The sequence below is a fragment of the Thermobia domestica genome, chromosome 12 (assembly GCF_964235325.1).
Source record: "Thermobia domestica chromosome 12, izTheDome1.hap1.1, whole genome shotgun sequence".
Lineage (NCBI taxonomy): Eukaryota > Metazoa > Arthropoda > Insecta > Zygentoma > Lepismatidae > Thermobia > Thermobia domestica.
In genome coordinates this window covers 64,089,469-64,112,402 of record NC_137465.1, presented here as the reverse complement: position 1 = coordinate 64,112,402, position 22,934 = coordinate 64,089,469, and the positions used below count along the sequence as shown (strand labels likewise).

General features: G+C 35.8%; 2 protein-coding genes across 4 annotated transcripts in view; one reads left to right on the top strand and one right to left on the bottom strand.

Moving 5' to 3' along the window:
• Positions 1 to 22,707, bottom strand: part of LOC145665976 (uncharacterized) — a 101,132-nt gene extending 78,425 nt beyond the window's left edge. The window contains exon 1 of the mRNA XM_081733083.1: positions 22,593 to 22,707. Coding sequence (XP_081589209.1) covers positions 22,593 to 22,707 — 115 coding nt within the window. The remainder of the gene's footprint in view (positions 1 to 22,592) is intronic.
• LOC145666492 (uncharacterized) lies at positions 10,230 to 21,325 on the top strand. Of its 3 annotated transcripts, XM_081733755.1 has the most exons (5): positions 10,463 to 10,734; positions 15,729 to 15,907; positions 17,684 to 17,843; positions 18,927 to 19,055; positions 20,791 to 21,325. In XM_081733755.1, exons 1-4 carry the CDS (start codon positions 10,668 to 10,670, stop codon positions 19,034 to 19,036), a joined length of 516 nt encoding a protein of 171 aa, XP_081589881.1. In that variant the 5' UTR covers positions 10,463 to 10,667; the 3' UTR covers positions 19,037 to 19,055; positions 20,791 to 21,325. The 3 variants fall into 3 exon arrangements, with proteins under 3 accessions (XP_081589882.1, XP_081589881.1, XP_081589883.1); XM_081733757.1 differs by lacking the exon at positions 18,927 to 19,055 and having other exon boundaries at positions 10,464 to 10,734; XM_081733756.1 differs by lacking the exons at positions 17,684 to 17,843; positions 18,927 to 19,055; positions 20,791 to 21,325 and adding an exon at positions 13,449 to 13,789 and having other exon boundaries at positions 10,230 to 10,734; positions 15,729 to 15,872.
• Positions 22,708 to 22,934: the final 227 nt, after the last annotated feature.

Below are 22,934 nucleotides of genomic sequence, written 5' to 3'. Positions count from 1 at the left end.
TTGAAATAGGTTAACGATTGGGGATTAATTGAAAATTCAACTCCGGTACTTTCACTTAAATTGTATAATTAATATTTAATACTAATTCCTAATGTTTTTTTCTTCAGTTCGCGATTTGTAGTATAAGAGGAGAAAGATTTGGTTTAAATAAAAAAAAATAACAAAATGATTTTTTCCACCCTGCATAATTTACACGCATTTAGCATCTAGCATCTTGATTTTCACTTCTGGAGAACAGAAAAAAAAATTAAATAGTTCAACGACCGTCGGGAATTATCCTTTTTAGTTGAATCGATAGTAGGAGTAATAAAACCAGTCAGTATTTACGCTGTTGTATTGTCGAATTCACAGAAATGTTCAAAAATAAGCTGTTTACAAAATAAGATTCTACAAAAGACTGTTTACTACCTACCCATAGTTCTATTACTGTCAACTGAAATCTGAGTATGTGGTTATCTGGAATGTTTCTGTCCCTTTTCAATTTACAACTTGAGAAGGTAGGGGGTATGAACGTCAGGGGACAGCCAGTTAAAGAAATGCTTCAGGGCTATGTCGGAAGCTCGGAAGCAGCATGTTTTGTATATACTTCTTAAAATGCTATCCATTCATAAAATATAAATTCGCCCTTCCCTCTTTCCAATACGGAGAACCGACTCTTTTGCTGAAGAAAGATGTTCAGAGAAAAATGAAACAATCGTTTCAAGCACGAAGTTCTTTATCGTCAGTGTGCGAATTAGATAACCTATATTGGGGGGGATAAAATTAGGCCAAAGGACATAGTCTGAAGGTTCAAATTTCAAAATGAGACAATAAATGCCTTACCCCCATATTATTATATATATATATATATATATATATATATATATATATATATATATATATATATATATATATATATATATATATATATATGTGGGGGGGAGGGGGGCATGTGTAATAAATAAGAGATTTATTAATTTAATAAATCTACCGACAATAACTATGCACATATATATTGTCTGACATACACACACCCCACTAAACCTTTCTGAACGTGTTTTAATGTTGTACTCACTCTTGTCCCCGTAGCTCTCTAAGGTTTATTTAGTTAATAATTCGGCTCGAGCGATAGCCATGATCACAAGCATATGTTAATTTTTCCACTCATATTGAAAGCTTCCACTTTGCATTAATACATACAGGTTGCGAAAAGAAACCTACTTCAGTCTTGTGAAAACTACTAAAATTATCAGTTAAACCGGACATTTTTTTTTTTTTTAAAGAAAATCTAGATATTAACCTATCAAATAAGAAATGGATTGTTGCTGGTCCCGATTTCTCACATCAAGGTCAAATTGAAGGCCAAATATTTAAAATCTCTCAATTCAAATTTCGAGCTTGTGCTTCTACTTCCCGCTAAAGCTGTGCTCATCACGACTTTTTTTTCTCCAAATATCGATTCCGTGATGGGCACGGAAAGTCAACACTTAAAAATTACTTTACTGTTAGGTTGAAGGTGAGTTGATTCACTATGGGCTACGTTATTCAAATAGTAAAACATTACACTGAAGTTTTTCAGACAACATTAATTGCGTGGACAGCAAACTGTACAGCGAAAAGATGGAAAAATGAAGGGTTAACTTTAAAAAAAAAAAAAAAAAAAAAAACCCGCTCCAGTTGAAATGCTTATACAGACACGGACAATGACACGGAGAACCAGTCGTATTAACAAATGCTGAAACAAATCTTGAATTATTCGCTTATTCACCTAAAAATCACCTTCATTAACATGTCTGGTCACTAGGAGCGTACCCCCCAGCGTGTACGTTAACATATATTTACGAGAGAATACCTATATCTCAGATTTTGAGTACAGTTTCGAAAGTTCATTTCTGTAAACTGTAAAAGCAGTGATTACTATGCTAATTATCACAAATTAAATGCAACTTTTGAGTTGCATACACACAACTTACTAGGGAATGAAGACCATGTGCTAACAAAGAGTACACTGGAAAATGAAATAATATGTTATAACAAAAATTAAAATAAGATGATAATCGATACAAATATAGAGGATGAATATGACATATCCGAACTTCGCCAAGTATGGTAGAAGAAGCTATTTGTTTACTTCTTCTTGGCTAACCGCTAAGAACATTTATAAATCTATATGTGGCTTTGTTATACGCAATTAGTACATTCAAATTCACAAACGATGACGAACTGAAGGGTACGAAGGTACAGTTGCAAGTAACAACCGTAGTCATAATAATATAGTTCTACTAAACAACGTTGAAAATAGTGGGTAATTAGGTGGTAAGTAGAAATGACCAAAACAGAAATGACCAGTTTACATCGATCATTTCGAAATACAGCTAGAAGATTAAATTTACAAGAAATAACAAAAATCAGTGAAATTTGGAGTTATACTAAGCATAGTTTGAGGGGGAAAGCGAGCATCCCCGGTGGGGATACTTCAGCTGACTTCTTTGGGGGGGAACAAAATGTGATTGAGGGGGAAAATCCCCCTCATCCCCCCCGGTAATACGCACCCTGTTTATCGTACACAATGAACGTAATTCTTTTAGTTTCTGAGTGTGTTTAGCTTACAGATTGTGACAAGTTTGAACCCTCCACGAAAATGCTAAAACCAATGAAATGACAAGTGCAAATATATATGACAAATCTGTGGGTGAATCAAATAATGCAGACAAATGGGAAGATGATTGAGCTCCTTCGTGGTTAAGCGGTTAGCGTACCCGCCTTTGGTGTAGGAGACCCGGATTCGATTCCCGGCGGGAGATCATATGGTTCGGATTTCAAGTTAATAAGTAGGTCCATGTCTCATATAATCTCGCTGCTGAACAGGATGTTAAACTCAAAATCAGCTCAGCTCAGCAAATGGGAAAATAAGTTGAGTTGATTTTGAGTTTAACGTCCCGTTCAGCAGCGAGACTATATGTGACGTTAATGGAAAAACGAAGAAGTTTTGTTTGAAGATAACACTGCTTGATGCAGCGCAGTCTACCACTTGTAAAATAGTCTTGAAGTGTTGATATTTGGTATGCGTGCGTGTGTGTGTATACACTTGTTTCTGAATATTTATATACATTCGTGTGTTATAATTGTTATATTAATATCCACTGGATTAGGTGAAAATATAAAACGGATTTGATGGCAGTCAAATTCATGTCATCTTGGTAAGCCATTAAAAAAATTGTAATATTAAATTAGATTATAGTTTAGTGTCCCTTTCAGGAGCAAAGTTGTATGAGACGTGAACCTACAGCTTAACGTGGAATTTGAACCATATGAGCCCCTACCGTGAATCAAACCGCGAGCTCCCACGCCGAAGAAGCGTACGCTAACCACATAGCCACGGGGAGGCTCAATATTTAGTAATATCTATTAAATTGTAAAATTGCATTTGCATAATTTTCTCTAATATAATCTTCACAATGTGAAGTCTCAGCTAGGCACATGATCTTGTTTAAAATCAGAAAGTCAATCTCTTGTGGTTCACTCTTGGGTTGGACTGTGGGATTATATAAATCCGAATTAGATACTTTTATTCTATTTTGTACAGTACATCCGTTCCTTCATAATCTCCTAAGCAGGGGCGTAAATAACGGCCCCGCAGACCCCACATTGCGGGGGGGCTCAAGCCATCAGGGACCCCAAATCATGAAGTGGGACGTAGAGAAGGGGCCCCACTCCACGCTGTTTGCTGGGACGCCCCCAAGCCTTTAGTTACGCCACTGTTAATAAGAATAGTTACGAATATAAATTTAAGTCACATTCAAATGTATCAAACTCTTCGATTAACCTGGGGATGGTTAAGAAATTAAGTGCGTCTGGAGGTAGACTATTTCGCAACTCAGTGGATATATTGTGAATGTATTAAAAGTCTACTGTTGCACCCATCAAATTTAAATTTTGAAAAAAATATTCTCTGTGAATACTAAACAGGATATTTTTTTTAAAAAAATCAATTGTTAATTTAGGCTGCTAATAAGGCAGGTTTTGTGAGAAAGGAATTCTCCAGGGAATAATTCCTCAGTTCGTTATATATATATATATATATATATATATATATATATATATATATATATATATATATATATATATATATATATATATATATATATATAATGCTATTTATTAATTTATTTTATTATCTTTGTGACACAGCGTCATATTACCTTTGTACATGCATACTATACTTGCAAGATTTCTCCTTGCGAGACGCCACAAAGCTAACTGAAAAAACATCCTGACCAAATGGACTCTCTCTTTGTGTGTGTATGTTTGAAGAAAGAACAGTCTATGCGTTGTTTTTCTGACCCTAATTGTTCAATTTGTCTCTGTAGTAAAACTCTTATTTCGCTAAACTTGACCAATAATATAATAAAATATAAATATAATAAAAGCAGTAAATTCTAAAGTACCCTGTAGCATCTGCCCGAAATTAAATGCATAGATCTAGATTATTATTTCCAATTAGAAGTCATTTTCGCTTCTAGGTTACTAGTGACTGAATTCTTCTTCTTTGTATCTTCGTAGTCGAGAAAATAATAGTAATAATAATAATAATAATAATAATAATAATAATAATAATAATAATAATAATAATAATAATAATAATAATAATAATAATAATAATAATAAATTTATAGAAGAAATCCAATGAATACGAAAGTAATTCACAATTTCCTTCATAATGAATGCAATTGTCAAGTACTTTCGTATTTATTGGACTTCCTTTATGAATATATAATTACTCATTATAGTGCATAAAATGCCCTACAAAATCTACAAATTTGCGTAAAAATTGAAATTTGTATCGCAATTTGCTACGTAATATGTAAATTCTTTAAAAAAACGCTTATATGTACGGCATGTAAATGTTTTAAATATATATATATATATATATATATATATATATATATATATATATATATATATATATATATAATATAAAACCTTGAACAGCGTTTTCTCGAGACGAGTCGAAACAGTTTTAAATCTCGACTCGTCTCGTGCGCATCCCTACCGACAACTGAGCCGAGACAACAGCTCATCCGAATTAAGCCGGCTCGAGCCGATGGCTCCTCCCAATCGAGTCGGCTTGAGCCGGTGGCTCACCAGAGCGGAACCGAATCAATTTGATGGCTTACCCTAACCGAGCCCACTGGAGCCACTGGCTTAGTTGAACTGAGTCGAGCTGAGCCGATGGACTCATTTCAACCGAGCCCAACGAACCGAAGGCTCACCTGAGCAGAGTCAAACAGAGTCAATGGCTCATCTCAACCGAGCCGGCTTCAGCTACCTGCTTACTTGAGTCAAGTCGATGGCTCATCGCAACGAACCAGCTCAAGCCGTCCGTTAAGTTGAGCCGAGCCGATGTCTTACCCCAACGAGCCGGCTCGAGCTGTTCACTCAGTTGAACCGAGTTGAGCCGGTTAACATCACTTCCCGGGGTGGGCTTCTGCTTGGTCTTAAAACTTAGACCGTGCAGGTCTGAGCCTTGATGGTGAGAAGTGCAGTATATACTTATATTGATGCTTACCATATTTGAAGCTGTCTCGTTATAAATATCTATTGTCGTCTCGTTATCGAGACGATACGAGCAGTGTCCCATCTCGCGAGCAGCACTAAAAATATTCCACATTACTGCTTACAAATCTCATGGCTTTGCTTCCTAGTCTAATGAGGTAATGATTTCTAAACGAGCTAAAACGAGCTAAACCAGCGGGCCATTTATCAAACTCAACTCGACTCGAAACTCGATCTCAAAACAGCGACTCGGTTCGGAACTCGACTCGAGAAAATTACCTTTGGCTCGACTCGTGCCAATCCCTATTTTAAGCGTTTAAAATGCAAACACACACAATATATATATAATATTCTGAAACTTATTATCCTATATTTTTTTGTAATAAACAAATTATATTTAAAACCAATTGTAAAAACCCGAACAAGGCAATCTCACAATTATTTTATAGTCAGCAATAATTAATTTCCAGATACTCAATAATTGTCTTGATATTCTTCACGCAAATATTCTCCGTTATCCGTAAGTTAGATATAATTCATTATCGGGACATAATTCGTTATTTGACATCCGAATATTATCCGTTATCCGAATATTATATATCATCTGGACATTATCCTTTATCCGGATATTATTTTTTATCCATTATCCGAATATTATTTGTCATCCGAATATTATCCGTAATTCGGATATTATCCGTTATCCGGATATTATCCGTTATCCTTCATTCGGATATTATCCGTTATCCGAATATTATCCGTCATTCGGATATTATCCGTTATCCGAATATTACCCGTCATCCGGATATTATCCGTTATCCGTCATCCGGATATTATCCGTTATCCGTTATCCGGATATTATCCGTCATCCGGATATTATCCGTTATCCGTCATCCGGATATTATCCGTTATCCGTCATCCGGATATTATCCGTTATCCGGATATTATCCGTCATCCGGATATTATCCGTTATCCGTCATCCGGATATTATCCGTTATCCGGATATTATCCGTCATCCGGATATTATCCGTTATCCGGATATTATCCGTTATCCGTCATCCGGATATTATCCGTTATCCGAATTATCCGTTTCCTCAAAAACGGATACCGGATAATTTCTTATCCGGATATCCGTTATCCGGATATTTTGGCCATCCCTAATATATGCTATTCCTTCTCTCAAGCAAACTCAATTGTAAATGTGTGTGTGGACAAACCTTCTGTGCTGTGTTGGGTTGTATAAATACAGGCGGCAAAATGCTAAATTCGTTATTTTTTATCCGATTTTGATAATTCAAACGGCATTTAAAAGAGTATGTACCAGAGTTTAAAACGCAATTGTTCATTCTTGTTAAATGTTGTTAGATTTAGTGATTTTTTTTGTTTTTGTAACCAAATTTAGTGATTTTTTTGTAACCAGATTTAATGATTTTTTAAGTCAAAACCGGTTATAACCAGATTTTGTAACTAGATTTAGTGATTTTTGAAGTCAAAACCGGTTATAACCAGATTTTGTAACTAGATTTAGTGATTTTGTAACTAGATTTAGTGATTTTGTAACTAGATTTAGTGACTTTTTTGTAACCAGATTTAGTGATTTTTTGTTACTAGATTTAGTGATAGAATGCATTAGAAGTTATTATGAGTAAGATAGAAGTTATTTGAGATGTGATAGAAGTTATTTGGGAAATAGGGAGTGCGGTAGAAATTATTAGGGGTAGTTTAGAAGTTATTTGGAGGTAGGGGGATGCGCTATTGTTATTAGGGGTGCGCTATTATTATTGATGGTGTGCTAGATTGTTATTGGAAATGATGAGGTGGCGCAGAATCCCCATCCCACACCTACTTTCGACACTAATATTAGTTATTTTCGATCATTTTTAAATGTTTATCCCCTTCCCCTACATCAGCCCTGCCCACGGCGAGCAGATAGTGGAAACTCTCCTCGTGAACGCTCACGAGCATTCTACGAGCAAATACCATTGTTCGTGCTTCGTGGATCTTCGGGTTTTGTCCTTAGAGGAGCGGAAGTGTTGTCAACCTTGGCGGTAATCACTAGCTTACCAAAAAAAAAAAAAAGTATGTATGGTAACTGATTGCCATTTAGTGTAAAGTGTTTTTTTACAATGTGGTAACCGTTAACTATAGACAATACAAACTTGTAACAGCAATCAAATGATAAACTATGTACGTTCCTTTTCTTCTTTTTTCTTTCCTTTTGTTAAAGAGGGATGTGGGTTTGTTATATCCGAGTGTGGGTTTGTTATATCCGAGTGTGGGTTTGTTATATTATGTTGTTTCGCTTTTTAGGAAAAGAGATAATCTGTTGATAAGAAAAAACTGTAGCACTTGTTTGTAATTATCTAAGTATATCTCCAGAAAATTAGCTTATGCATGTATGTGTGTACGAATAGGCTTAGCAAGGGGTTGGTTGTGGAGATTAGAAGCCACTATTACACTATCAATAGGAAGAATAGTATTTCTTACTCCACTTTTAAAGTTACTTTGATCGCAAAGAATCAAACAAAATATTAAGAGAGCCAAAGAGATTTTCCATTTTTAAGTGTGACCGTTAGTGACTGCAATTAGGTTTTTTTTTTTTTTTTTAACAAGGAGTGTCTTTTTAATAAGGAAAAATGTATTGTCCCTGGCTGGTTGCTTGCCGGTGGCTTGTTAAAAGTGAAAAAGAATGTTAAATCATTTCAACGACTGAAGCTACACGCTTGTCTTTCTTCGATAGTTACTGACTGATTTTGAAAGTCACAATGTTGTAGGCCTACTGTAATAGCGTAGGCCTACTGTAATAGCGTAGGTCTACTGTAATAGCGTAAATTCGAAAGGAAACGTTCCAACTGAATGATACGAACAATTATTCCCAATGTCTTGAACATGAAACGTGGGTTGCACGGATAACGCTTAAAGTAGGCTGGACTGCACTGGAATTTCCTTCCGGCAAATTAGTGTTTGGTCGAAACTCGGTTCTTCTGTGTAATTGTCTCTTAACAACATTTGAACATTTCTTTTAGATAATAATAACTAACTAACTCTATGGTCTATGGAACCCGAAGGTTCAATGCCGCGTTTACAAAATATTTCCACTAACTTATGTCCTTAGCCAACTGGATCCAGTTTCTACTCTGTACTCTTATTTCTGCAAGATCCATCTTAATATTGTCTTCCCATCTACGCCTAGGTCTTCCTAGTGGTCTTCTTCCAATTGGGTTTTCAGTTAAAATTATGAAAGCGTTTCTAATTTCTTCCATTCTGGCTACATGGCCTGCCCACCTGAGCCTTCTACACTTCATAACCCTAATAATGTTAGGTGAGCGGTATAAACTATGCAATTCCTAGTTATGAATTTCCTCCAATCCCCATTTTCATCCCTCTTTGGTCCGAATAATAATAATAATAATAATAATAATAATAATAATAATAATAATAATAATAATAATAATAATAATAATAATGCGTATTATTATTATTATTATTATTATTATTATTATTATTATTATTATTATTATTATTATTATTATTATTATTATTATTATTATTATTATTATTTTCAACCCCCCGTCGTTCTCCTATCAATCTAGCAACGAAAGGCGTTTACAACTTAGCAAACGTGAAGCGAATGACAAATTACAGACCGAGTGCTAATGTAATACAACGTCACGAATTGTGTAAGCAAGCTAAAAAGGTCTGAAACAATTCGTTTCCGATTTTTGCAGTCGTTTTTACGTCTGTAAGATGACATGTTTAATATTAGTTTCTTTCTTTCTTTCTTTCTTTCTTGTTCATTTGTTAGTTACTTCAACGCTAACTGTAACCTCTATCATGCGTCTTCCTCAACCAAAAAACGTACCAATTTTATTTCCTGCAGTGTTTTCGCGTCACTGCTTTCGAAATGGGGAGGGGGAGAGCACACCTGCACATTTCACGCTTGCGTCTGCTCAATGCTTATCATCGTGCGAATTTCTGGCCAGGCTTGGTCATAGGTTTTTTGCCATCATGTGTGGTTGGCAACACTTATCGGATGCAGTGGAAGAAGCGAAGCTAGCAGCACCTGTGCTCACCTGTTCTTATCTTCGCTCGTGCCCGCTCACGCTTTGGCTCCGGGAGCCAATTCATGGACAGGCCTGCCCTACATTATATCCTCCCCCTCCTCAATTATCAGGGCTGAACTTGGATTGAAACAGCATCAGAAGTGTCACTGTTTCTCTCATCGACCCAGAAAACTATGGATTCAATACTAATATCGGTCATTTTTGATCATTTTTAAATTTCTCTCCGCCTCCCTCCTCCCTATGTTGCATCGTCAAAGTGAATAGATTAAAGTAATTCCTGCCTCTAAGCTCATGTATGTTGAAAATTTGATTGAGATCGGTCGGGCGGTTCAAGAGTGATGAAGTTACAAAGGCAATCATTTTTATTTTATTTTCTTATATGTATCTCCCCTCCCCCTCCCCTACGTTGACTCGTCAAAGTGAAACGATAAGAAACACCCTCATATATCTTGAAAATTTGATCGAAATTAGTTGGATGGTTCAAAAGTTATTAGGTTTTATTTGTTTTTATGTATATGTGCCCCTCCCGTCCTCCAACCCCTAGAATCTGCTGTTAAAGTGAAATTACAAAAATGTTTCCAGATCTAAACCTCATGTATCTTGAAAATTTGATTGAGATCGGTCGGATACACTGAAAAAAAGGGCTTGGTCAGGAAAACCAAATTTGTTTGGTCAGAGCATTTGGTCAGTTTTTTTGGTTAATTTAACCAAAATTTGGTCATTTTGACCAAACGTGTTTGGTCATGAACACTATATTTTTTGGTCAGAACATTTGGTTGATTAATTTGGTTATGCGAACGAAATTTTAACTGATTTGGTAATTATTTGGTTTTCCGGACCAAAATGTCTATTTACAAGGTCACGTGTGTTTATTTGCATTCTGGATAAACATTTCGATTACGAAAGTGTGGATCGCATTAGCGCTTTATACCGTAAAAATAAAAAGGAAAAGAAAACGTAGGGCAACAATCATAAGGGACATGTCTTGGAAGTAAAAGAACTGTGTGTAAATGAGGTTGGTTTGCACTATACAACTTTCTCAACGAGTAATTTTCACTTTTCAACGACGTAATGGATGCCTATGTTATAAATTTATTAAGAAGCTGGAATTTACCGCAGCTAATCGACATGTTTCAAGGTAAGTGTACTTTTTCGTATATAAGCTATTAATTTTGCTGTTAGTTCATATGTACTTATTCTATTGGCTGTAAATTTGGCGTATCAAATACACCTTTGGTAAACTTTACAATGCACGCCCCAGCTGCGCATCGATATGTAGAACCGCTTTCAAAGGGTGTAGAATAGAGTAGGGTAGGGTACATTAGAGTAAGGTAAGAGTAGGAACGGGTTAGCTTAAGGTTAGGGAATTTTTGATCCATTTTCATAGAATTAATAGAGAGGAATTTCTCGCTTCAAAGTGAGTACCGGTATACCACCCGGAGCGGGCATTATTAAGTTAAACCTAGGCCCTTACATATAGATAAGGGGGGCATTGACGACACTAGAGCAGGGTATAAAATTGCAGGGGCAAGAGTTGGGGTAATTTCTATTACCACTAGATACTTCCGGAAAGGGGTAAATAAAGTGACACTAACGCTGGTAGTTTGCAAAATAAATTTGTGCATTTATAGTTTACAGATGAACAAAATTCTAAAGTTTACGGAAGAAATATGGTGTATTATTTAGTTTCTCCTCCAGATCACTTGGTATTGAGTCTGACTTACTTGGTAGGGGTTACCATTCGTTATTTGTAAATATAAAGTAGTCATGAGTATAAGTACAGTGCGAACGTATAGCATAAAAAACTACGCATAAAACACTAACCAACTTGTGCTATATGGACACGGAAAACCATTTATGCTATCGAACAGAGTCAGAACAGAAGCGTAGCAGCGGGGCCCCGACAGTTAGAAACGATTTGCGTCCGTAGGGAGCAAACGCGTCAGCGACGGTGGGTATTCGCATAAACGAGGTAGTTAACAACAGCTTACTCTAAGTCACAGTACTGGGTCCTGAGCCGTCGATGGATTTGGGAGAGATACTAAATGTCATCCGAAATATAGCCTAAAGCATAATTTTGAAAGAACATTTCATGGAACCCAAATATAGAATCCTTACCTTTGAAATCGATATTTCTCGTGACATACGCTGATAAAAGCGTGCATTTAGGGGGGCGCGGTGGCTCAGTGGTAGAGCGTTCACCTCTGGTGCTTGGGGTCCCGGGTTCGATCCCTGCCCCCGCCAAGTGAACTTTGTGGTGGACAAACACCGTACTCGTGGGTTTTCTCGGGGTTCTCCCGTTTCCTCCCACTTTCTTCATTCCACCATTTCACTCATCTCTCATTATCAACGTCTCCTTTAGCCTAACCGGCATAATCGTGGGACGTAAAATTAAAGAATTCATTTCAAAAGCGTGCATTTTTATTTTCGGTACACCACTCGAAATAATCGTTGAAAAAAATATAATTTTTACTAATTTACTTCTTAGTGACTCCTAAAAGACTTACGCTGGGCGACATGAAAATATCTCACTTAATCACAGGTAAGTATCGATGGCCCCACCAGAAGTAATTGTGAAAAAGTCACAGTTCTTTTACGATTTGCGTATAAATAAATCTTTCTGATTGTCATAAATATACAGTGCATAAAAGTAACCTGTGCTAGGTGGGCACTAGGGGGGCGCGGTGGCTCAGTGGTAGAGCGTTCACCTCTGGTGCTTGGGGTCCCGGGTTCGATCCCAGCCCCCGCCAAGTGAACTTTGTGGTGGACAAACACCGTGCTCGTGGGTTTTATCGGGGTTCTCCCGTTTCCTCCCACTTTCTTCATTCCACCATTTCACTCATCTCTCATCATCACCGTCTCCTTTAGCCTCACCGGCATAACCGTGGGACGTAAAACTTAAAGATTTCATTTCATTTTTTTTTTCATTTAGGTGGGCACTAAAAAGCGCGAATGCTATCTAACAGTCAGGGCAAAGCAAATTTGGTGGGCCGAAGCGGCATCGCAGGGAGCGGGCACGTCAGTGATGGTGGGTATACGCGTAAGTAAAGATATGAAAAGAAGTGGGATATTGCAATGATACGAGTTTCAATAGCACTTGTCATACTTTGACACTAGTAACGCTCCACTTGTAAACGTAAAATTCAGCTTGTGTACACTATGTCATATTTCTTCTGTAAATTTTACAAAATTGTGCTTCCGTAACATGAACCACTATCCCCTCCCTATATATATTCGAGTGTATACTTCTTATTAGGTAACTTCTATTAGGTATTCGGAAAATATTACATTCTTCAAAGCATTCAGAGAATAGTGTATTATCTCCAAAAGATAATTCTGTGGTTTGGAGCAAAACGACCAATGTCAGAAATTGCAAAGAGGAGAGAGAGAGAGAGAGAGAGGAGACAGGCTATGATTTCTGCATAGAACCTTTCATTGTTTGTTAGAAGTACATAAGTCGTTGAAAACAATCGGTTAGCATTAGACTTATTGTTATCCATAGGTACTCGTTATGCACCAAATTACAAAATTATTTGCATGAGTTAAAAATGCTCTTAAATTCTTGTTGTTGCTTCTATACCATTGTAACTTTTACAGTATGAAGCTGAAGTATGAAGTTACTATGAACATTTTTCTCTTTAGCTTTGCCCAAATACACCCATTTCTGTAAAGCCCAAGAAAAAAAAACTGGGGTGAGCAATTTCCTATACTCTTTGTGTGGCACATGATCGCGTAACATACCAAATTTCGCTTGGTAGTGTAATAAAACTTAAATGCTTTCACCATTGTATAATTCTTTTTTGATATTCAGTAAATATCTGGTTAATTATAAACTTTCAATCTACATTTCAGAACAGGAAATCGACGAAGCAGCATTTAATTCATTAACTGATGAACTAATTACTCAGTTAATTCCCAAAATAGGGATACGTGCAAAGTTCTTAGCAAAATTTAAGGAATTTGTAGAAGCAAACACAGTTGAAATTTATGATGTGCTAGATGACGGTTCTCTCTCATTTGCTTCACCATCAGTGTCAACGCCAGATGACTCAGTGTCAGTTCGATCTGAAACTACAGAAAGCAGTTGTTCCATGCCAGCACCAACTAAAAGAGGAACTGATACGATGCTGAAACGAGAAACAAATTTCTCTACAGAGTCTCGGAGTCCGAAGCTCTTCAAGCTGACAGATTTTGTAAGTGTTCTGTCTTAAGTCACTTGAATATCAATTGATACAGTGATACTTATGCTGCACATATGAACTGTGCAAATGTGATTCATTATCAGTCGAAATGTAAAAGATTTTTGCGTTCACTTTTCAATCTGGTGACAGCCTGCGTGTTATTTATTCCATCTTTGTTGGTGCAAGTAACTTTTCTCGGGATATCAATCACGTGTTGTGCTCGTTGTCCAAAGTTTCGAGAACAGACGTTGTTCTCATCATCAGGGTCAGTATCATGAGAACAATGTCTGTTCTCGAGACTTTGCACAACAAACACATCACCTGGCTGATACCCCGAGAAAATTTATTTGCATCACGATACGAGGAAAGCATCAGATGCATTGAAAGAGTTTTTGTAACGTCCCACGGTTATGCCGTTTAGACTAAAGTAAACAGATGATTAATGAAAGTGAACGTTCGCAAATGTTTTTGTGCTCACACCGGGAATTGAATCCGGACCACATACATCAATGATATACCCGTTATCCACTAGAGTAGCTGGGAGGGCGAGGAGATTGGTATTCAGTTATATTTTTGGTTATTTCAATTTAAGCGAAATGACACCACAATATGCAGGATCTTTAAAATTGTAAAGGAACAGGAGGAAAAGGTGCAAACCTTAAAGGTACTACCTCAGTATTTATTAACTACAAGTGAAAATACCCGGATTCGATTTCGTATAAAATTTGATCTAGGTAAACAGCATCTCTGCTCTTAAGTTCCTAATCATAATTCGTTTGTATTTATTCCGTCTCCTTTAGCCTATGAAGCTAAATCAACTGTTGATATATGGTCGGGAAACATTTGACAAGTACTTTTGACGAAAAAGATTTGAATGAAAAGATCTTCTCGGGAGAACTCCGACAAATCCACACACACGGTGTCACTTAGCGCGATTTGGAATCAAACAAAGTATCTCACACGTCAGAGGTCAACCCTCTACCACTGAACCACCGAGGCCCCGATCATACTTTAAAAACTGCCAATGATTTACCTATTTTGTGCCAGGGTTTGCAAGAACCATGTTTTAAAAAATGGTTTAGTTTTTTTTTTTCCTGCTAATTGAACGTATGGAACACATTAATATAAGTCGATACTAACCTGAAAGTGTTCCTGTAAGATTAAAACGTGGTTCTTCAATGTTCATATGTATTTCTGGCAAAAATATCGTGTGCCTTTCATCAGGATGGCTCAAAATGTAAAGTGTATATGCGTTCAAGCTGAGTATTTCAATAGTATAAGGTAATAATGGGACTGTGTAGATATTCTTACTGTTTACAACATGAAACTACAGTCGAGAAATTTTTCACCTACTCTTCAGTTAAGCAACCAACTAATCTATTAAGGATTAAATAGTGCACTAAATTAATCGATACTTAGTTTCTATGTGTTTCTATTTACAAGACTGAACAAGTCCAAATTTTGTATGCTTAATCTTCAAATCCTTCATTACAAGAGTTACTTTGTTGATAAGAAATCATAAGTAGCATATATTACTAAATATTTTTGCGACTTTCTTCGTCGTAGATAGTCATTATACTTATATAGTACCACTATTACGTTATACCATTGAAGTACTAAGCTAGAACATGTAATTTACATCAGTTCTACATGTTTGAAGAATTAAACCATTCTGATGAAAGGCATTCGATATTTGTGCCGGAAATATAGATTACCATATGAAGGCAAATTTCAAGTTCAGCTTCACAGGAACAGTTCCAGAACATTTTTTTTTTTTTTGTAAATATATTTCTTTCTTTATTATATATTACATATGGATATAAATACTTGTACAGAAGACTTATGAAAATATAGAATCATTTTAACTGATATTTGAAAAAATATAGGAATTTATTTATTGAGTTTTTAATGTAATGCAGATCTGTTTGGTAAGTTTATTCTTCTCTTTCAGAATGTGGCATAGATATTGAAAACAGCTTAGCGTGGCTAAAGCATAGTGTCGAGCCCTGGCAGGAAGTACTTGATCACTGGAAGAAAACGTTGAAAGTTCGATGCAAGCAAGAGGGCAAAACTGTTCATGAAATAATTTCAACTTGGCCAGCATTGAAGCAGCCTTTGGGATATACATTGGTAAGATTCATTTAATTAACCTGCATTCTGTTTTACTACTAAGGACTGTGTTGTTACTGAATAGGCCATAATTTACAAGCATTGAATTATCCTTTGGGGCTGAGAACACTCATACAAAATCTTTTGCTCACGTCCAGAAGTTGATTTTTTCATAACGTACTTTTTAGAACAGAAGTTTTCTTTAAAATTGTGTCGCGTTTGACAAGAAAATAGTAAAAGCCTTCAGGATAGTCATACTGAATATTGAAATGACATATACTAGTGTAGGTATTTGTATGTGTGAGCTAATAGACCTTAGTTGTCATAAAACCATAATAAAAATATATATAAATGGTGGACATGAATTACTTCCTTGTCCTCTTATGTAATATCTGTTCATGAATGTTGAGATATCTTGAAGCAGGTCTGAACTGCCTGTAGGTTGGTGGTTATCGGTTCGATGCCCGGTAGGTGTATAATTTTATAAAAGTAATTCAGATTCAACTACAAACTATAGATTCCTTCCTGTTTAGCTCCGGTGATGAAAGAGGATAGAGGCAATCAATGAATCTGGAAAGTTTTTGCAGTTTCCTTTTCAAAAAGTGAACATTTTGCATTGTATTTAGATTGCATATTAAAAGAACTAAAACATGTCTAATAATCTTTTTTGCTGGTTCTTTATAACATATTCATCCACATGCATGTAACACAAAGTGGGAAAGGATTAAGTTCAGTTTATTAGCAACTCGATCTTCCTTTGAACAACTAGATGAAAAGCTCAATCGCAAGTCTGAAAACAAATACTCTAAACCTAAAATTATTGTTTCCATTTTTAAGACGCATATGATTACGTGGCCATACATTACGAACACGTGCACTGACTTTACCTTGCAATGGAAAGGAACGTATCATATTCAGTAAGATAACAATTGAGAACTGAGTTCTTACAACACGATGTCACTTGCTTATGAAAGCGAGATCTCAGAAGAACAATACTTACATGACTGATAAACAATCTTTCTTGTGATTGCGTACCAACCAAGCATATGCACAGCAATAGAAACTTTGACGGTGATTTTTTTAAATGCATGAAGTACTTTTCGATTCAATAAGTCTTTTTCTTTTACTCAGTAGATAGCAAATAGTGGTTTTATTGTCTGATAAACGCTAACAATATTGTAGAATTTTCTTCACTTTGTCCTTTGACAAATTAATATGAAGCCCTAGCGGCCTTATTTCAGAAAGTAGAACCTTGGCTTTACATTCGGAAGCTTCCGGGCTCAAATCCGGTCATCGTGACTGAAATTTCCGTGGATTTTTCCTCAGTCATTCCAGCAAATACCGGGATGGTACCTGTAATATTAAGTCCAGATCAATACTTTCCCCATCCTTGCCTAATCTATCCGAGTAAATAGACCTTTGTTTACATTAACCTATATAACCAAAAACCATTATAACACGACGAAAGCCCGTGATGCCACAACCTCAATATGGGTCTAACTGGCAATTATCGTCAATGTAACATCTTGCACTACGTTTCTGGCTTTTGTGGTCTACTTATTTAAGCTACCAGTAAGTCAATTTCCTCAAGATGTTGGACAACACCAGAGGAAAGCAGGTTGAATTTGAACCCAAGTCCAAGTCCATAAAAGTACACGCTGTAACTAGTAGTTTGTATTGAAATTGTTACAGTTAAGAAATTTCATTTATGCACGTAAAGGAAGTTGTGATTCTTAAAAATTAATGAAATAATGTTATTAATGTAAATGTTTTAATACAATGGAATTCCATTTCCAGATTGATCAAGATTTCAAAGACTTATATCCTGATCATACATCCTTGTTCGTGAAATGGGATTCTGTCAGTAAAAAATTGGAAAAACTAATGAAGAAACGGCTACATGACGCTCCAGCAGTCGAACTTTTAAGTCTGTTAGACACAGAAAGTGTTACAGAAGGTAATATTATTTTTGTGTTCTTTAATTCTTCCTTTGTTTCTGTTTCATTAACTTGAAATTGTAATTACTTGTATGAATGAAGTAGATTTTTCTATCTGAATCCAGTTTTATTGCAACAAGTATGTTGTAATGATCATATTAATAATTATACATTGGTTGTAAGTAGTAGACACTATACGTACAATATATACTCAGTTGTTCAGCATTGATTCAAAGAGTAGATCTCATTTCTCCAGATAAGCCTCTATTCAAACCGGAAGTGGTATGAATCAGTCGTTTAGGGTTTCAACATTGATCGTTATAAATCAAACATGGTTATTGATAGTTAGAAACTGTTTCCCTGATTCGATTTAGCGTCTCAAGTAAAGTAAACACATTAACCGGTGTTTCTGTACAAAAACCGAAAATAGTAAAGCTATACTACTACTTCCGGTAAAATAGTGGCATCCATACAGCATCCGATTTTTTTTTCTACTGAAACCGGGAGAAGTAAAAACTAGTAGTTATTGTAGTTTCAATTTTGATTCCTAATAATTATAACGGATAGCAGAAATCTGTTTTTCTTATAGACTCAGCGCACGAAGAACAGATTATCTCTCTCTCCCTGTATTGGAACCGAAAGTTATGTGTCTACTACTTGCGGTTTTGTTATTAAATTGGCATAGTTTTTAAGTCTACCATAGTTTCAACTGTAAAACAAAACTCACTCATATTGAGTTACTAATGATTAAAGATATAATTTTTATAACACTGCAAAATAGTTCACTACTAAAAACAAAATGACTTTCATTCATATAGTTCTTTCTTATCCATCACAAACATTGCAGATTTGTTTCAAACCATTAAGCATTAAAATTAATATAGAAAATAATGGAATTGATTCACAGAGCTGTAATGGGTGGGGCATTTGCCACTGCAAACTACTGTCAAACGTCCGGTAGGCATTTTAATCGAAATAGTATATAATTTTTAAGATTTTATATGGAAGATATAATAATGCAGGAGTCCGCGTATAAAAAACAATTTCGGTAAAAATATTTTTTATTTTATATTCTATTGTATAGTTTTCATTTTTATTTTTAGATACCAGATCCAGTGTACTACTTTTATTGCTTGGTACCCTGTGTAGGTCAACATCACATAAAAACATCGAAGAAAATTTGGAAGCCAACTGTGAAAGAGTCTCAGGATAGTTTCTTCTGTCATGTTAATGTAAGTAAAGTATATTTTATTCTATTGATTGATCATGGTCAGCCAGATCAGGTGTCAACTACGTATGTTTTGTTAAGAAAATAAAGTTACGTCTTTTTATGGATCTGGCATGGGCATGAATAATATGAGAATTAGATCTGTTAAATCAATATTTCGGTGGAGAGAGGCAATGAAAATCTTAAGAGGGGCAGAAGCGGGGTCGCACTTGCTATTAGCCAACTAGGCCCATGCCTGGAGTGCAAAATTTAAAAACTATTGAGATAAACTCTCACATTTCATTTCAAACTCTTTATAAACATCTGATTGGCATTATATTTCATACAGAAACATAACTTAGTTTATTGTTAATTTCAAATAACGTGAGGACGAGAGAGAAAGAAAGAAATGAAGTGAAATTTTTAAGTTTTACGTCCCGCGGTTATGCTGGTTAGGCTAAAGGAGACGGTGATGATGAGAAATGAATGAAGTGGTGGAATGAAAAAAGTGGGAGGAAAGGGGAGAACCTCAAGAAAACCCACGAGCACGATATTTGTGCACCACAAAGTCTACACGGCGTGAGCTGGGATCAAACCAAGGACCCCAACCACCGGAAGTGAACGCTCTACCACTGAGACACCGCGCCCCCGAGAGAGAGAAGTAGATTATTATCCATTGCTGGCTATCCATAATTATCCAATTGTATCGGGCGTGGACGAAAGGTTCAGTTTTCGAGAATACGTAACACAGTTCGTAGTCCGACTGGGATTTTGGGGTATGCTTGGAGATCACACAGCAAAGGTTCAACAACTTGTTTATTAATAGAGTTGGTCTTCTTCCCCTATCTCCGATCATTAAGTTCGGAGGACTGTAGCGTAAACTAAAGTAATTTGTGCCTTTCAAAGTGGTATGAAAATGTTCTCGCCAATAATTCTCCCCCCCCCCCCCCCCCACACACACACTCTTCAAAGACACACGTTGGAAAGAAAATTAAGGTTACGCCAAGAACCCTGTTTTCGGAGTGTGAAGCTGAGCTACGACGTTTCATTACATGTGAACAAATACGAACTCGATACATTTATTTAATAATAACCAAACAGTGGCCGCGGTGGCTCAGTGATAGACGTTCATCTCTGGTGCATGAGGTCCCGGGTTCAAACCTTGCTCCAACCAAGTGAACTTTGTGGTGAACTAACACCGTGTGCGTGGGTTTCCTCGAGGTTCTCCAGTTTTCTCCCACTTTCTTCATTACACCATTTCATTCATTTCTCATCACAGTCTCCTTAAGCGTAGCCGGCATAACTGTGGGGCATAAAACTCAAAAATTTCATTTCATTTTAATAACCAAAATCACTTACTGAGCATAAATGTGATCTATTCTATATTCTCTGTTGGTAAATGCTAGTGAGGAAGTTCTTAAGTCTATTTGAGGACAAGTTGTCGAGTTTTCGTAATTTAGTAGCTTCTGTCCTTGTTTGAACGTATCGTTTTTGCAGTCAGATATAAATAGCTTTTGAAAACCTTTGCAGCTTTTAAAGCATTTAAGAGCTTTTAAAACTTTGCAGTATTAGTATTACTTACCAATTTTTTAGCTTCAAAATAACATATATTTATAGGCGCAAAATGCATATGTCATTGTAAATGTACAATAAATAATGCTTCAGACTATTGAGGAAGAAGAAGTGTCTTTGTTCTTATATGTAAGAAAAATTATTTAAGTATGTAACATGATCAGTTAACCTCTCTCTGATTCCAACAGGTAATGGGTGATGTTCAACCTTTCATGGAAACGAGAGACCTGCAACATTCGTTGAGTGTTCGTTGTTGGCAATTACGGAATAAGGAGCTGCTTTACATACAGCTACGTTAAATAACTTTCGTCTGCAATATAGATTTTTGTGTTTCCTCCGAAAATGAACTCTAAGTGATTTGGCCCCTTGAAATTCGCGAAAACAACCTTCATCAATACATCTAAAGACTCCATTGAAGGATATTCTGTGTTTGAGCTTTAAATGAAGGATAAGTGTTGCTACTAGCATAAAATTTGATTTGCAAATTGAACAAACAGGCATTGTTACAAACAATTCCATATAATTCATTCAATTACGTATAACGCATGGTACTGAAATAACATTTGTTTAGAGAAACGTGATTCAAGCAAGCATAAAATATCAGTAGTTGTATCTGTTTCGACCACTATTGTTTACAGATATTTCATATCAGTTTAAAAAAAAAAAAATCATATCCAACAATAGTGTATCGTCTGTTTATCGTGAGGAGTACTTATGTCATATACAACTTTTTGCAGAAGAAGCCAAAGATGTTCCCCTTCCTTAGGGAATTCTGCGTTAAACACAAAAAAGTTTTAAAACATATGTCCACACCCTTGAGCACGTTGTCTAGCTCAGTTAAGAATAGTTTATAATTTATTTGAAAGATCTTCAATGCTGTTTGGTGGGAGTAAATTTATAACTTTTCTCACAGTTTTTTTACCTTTTTTGTTATAAAGATTTATATTTGGCCTAAAAATGTTATTTTATTTTCACTAACCAGTTGATACATGTTAATATCATTGTTTTATTTTGAATAGATTTATATTTGGCCTAAAATGTTACTTTATCTTCAGTAAACAGTTAGTTTCGTTATGTAATTTTGAAAAGATTTATATTTGGCCTAAAATGCTATTTTATTTTCAGTCAGCAGTTGATAAATGTTAATATCATTGTTTAATTTTGAATTTAATATTTTTGTTTAATTTTGAAGTCTGTATGGCTCAGTTGCTATACTCAGTTATAATAAAATTCTTGTGTAGAAAAGTATTGTAAGTACATGCTTTATATCCTAAATTCGTTCTATTTTTCTCCTAAAGTTGATTTATAACTTTGTTCATATATGTGTGTACATGTATTAGAACTTCATGAAAATGTACATGTATTCATGTACATGCATGCTATTCTAGGAATAAACCGACAAGCCTCGAATATGTATTCAGGACCTCATTATAAGAAAACCAAGTTTATTTGCAACTTTGGTCGGAAGCGCCTAATTATGCAGATGACACCAATTTAAGATAATTTAAGACATACAAGAGTGAAGAAATGCGTCTGAGCCGTGACTCGAACCCGGGATCTTCGTCTTACCATGCAGATGTGCTACCCAGTCCGCTCTCGGTAACAACAATACATTCTTTCACTCTTTATAACGATGCTGTTCCACAAGGTGGAAGAATGTATGGCTGTTCTGGGAGCGGACTGAATGGTGCAGTGGTAGCGCATCTGCATGGTAAGCGGGAGGTTCCAGGTTGGAATTCCGGTTCAGTTATATGTTTTTCAGTCTTTGTATATATTTGATTTCGTGCCTACAAAGGGTTTGGTGTGACAAAATTGGTTGTTTTCTCAATTTATCAATATATTAATGTAATTATTTAAATTGATCGTAGGATACTACATTGAATAAAACAATCGAGGAACTTTGCATACGGTTGAGTACCTCGATACGAGAGGGTTGTTTTAAGTTGATCCGAAACGTTTGATTACGGAAAAGTAAGTATGTTCTACTTACCTTCAATTGGCCTCATTTCTGTAATTAGGCTTTTCCAACCGAAGTCGCAAATAAACTCTTTACTTATAGTGAGGTTCTGAACACGTGTGCGACGTTTCTCGGTTGTTTTATTCATTGTAGCCGCTCCTGCGAACAATTCTACTGATTATCTTAAATTGGCCCCAGTTACGTAAATATGTATTTCCGACCAAAGTCGTAGATAAACTTTTTTCTTGCATTAACATTTTAAATACGTATGCGAAGTTTTTCAGCAACTAGTTTCTCATTTATTTGAAAAATCTTCAATGCTGTTTACTGGGAGTAAAATTACAGCATAAGTTTTCTTTAAGTTCTTTACGTTTT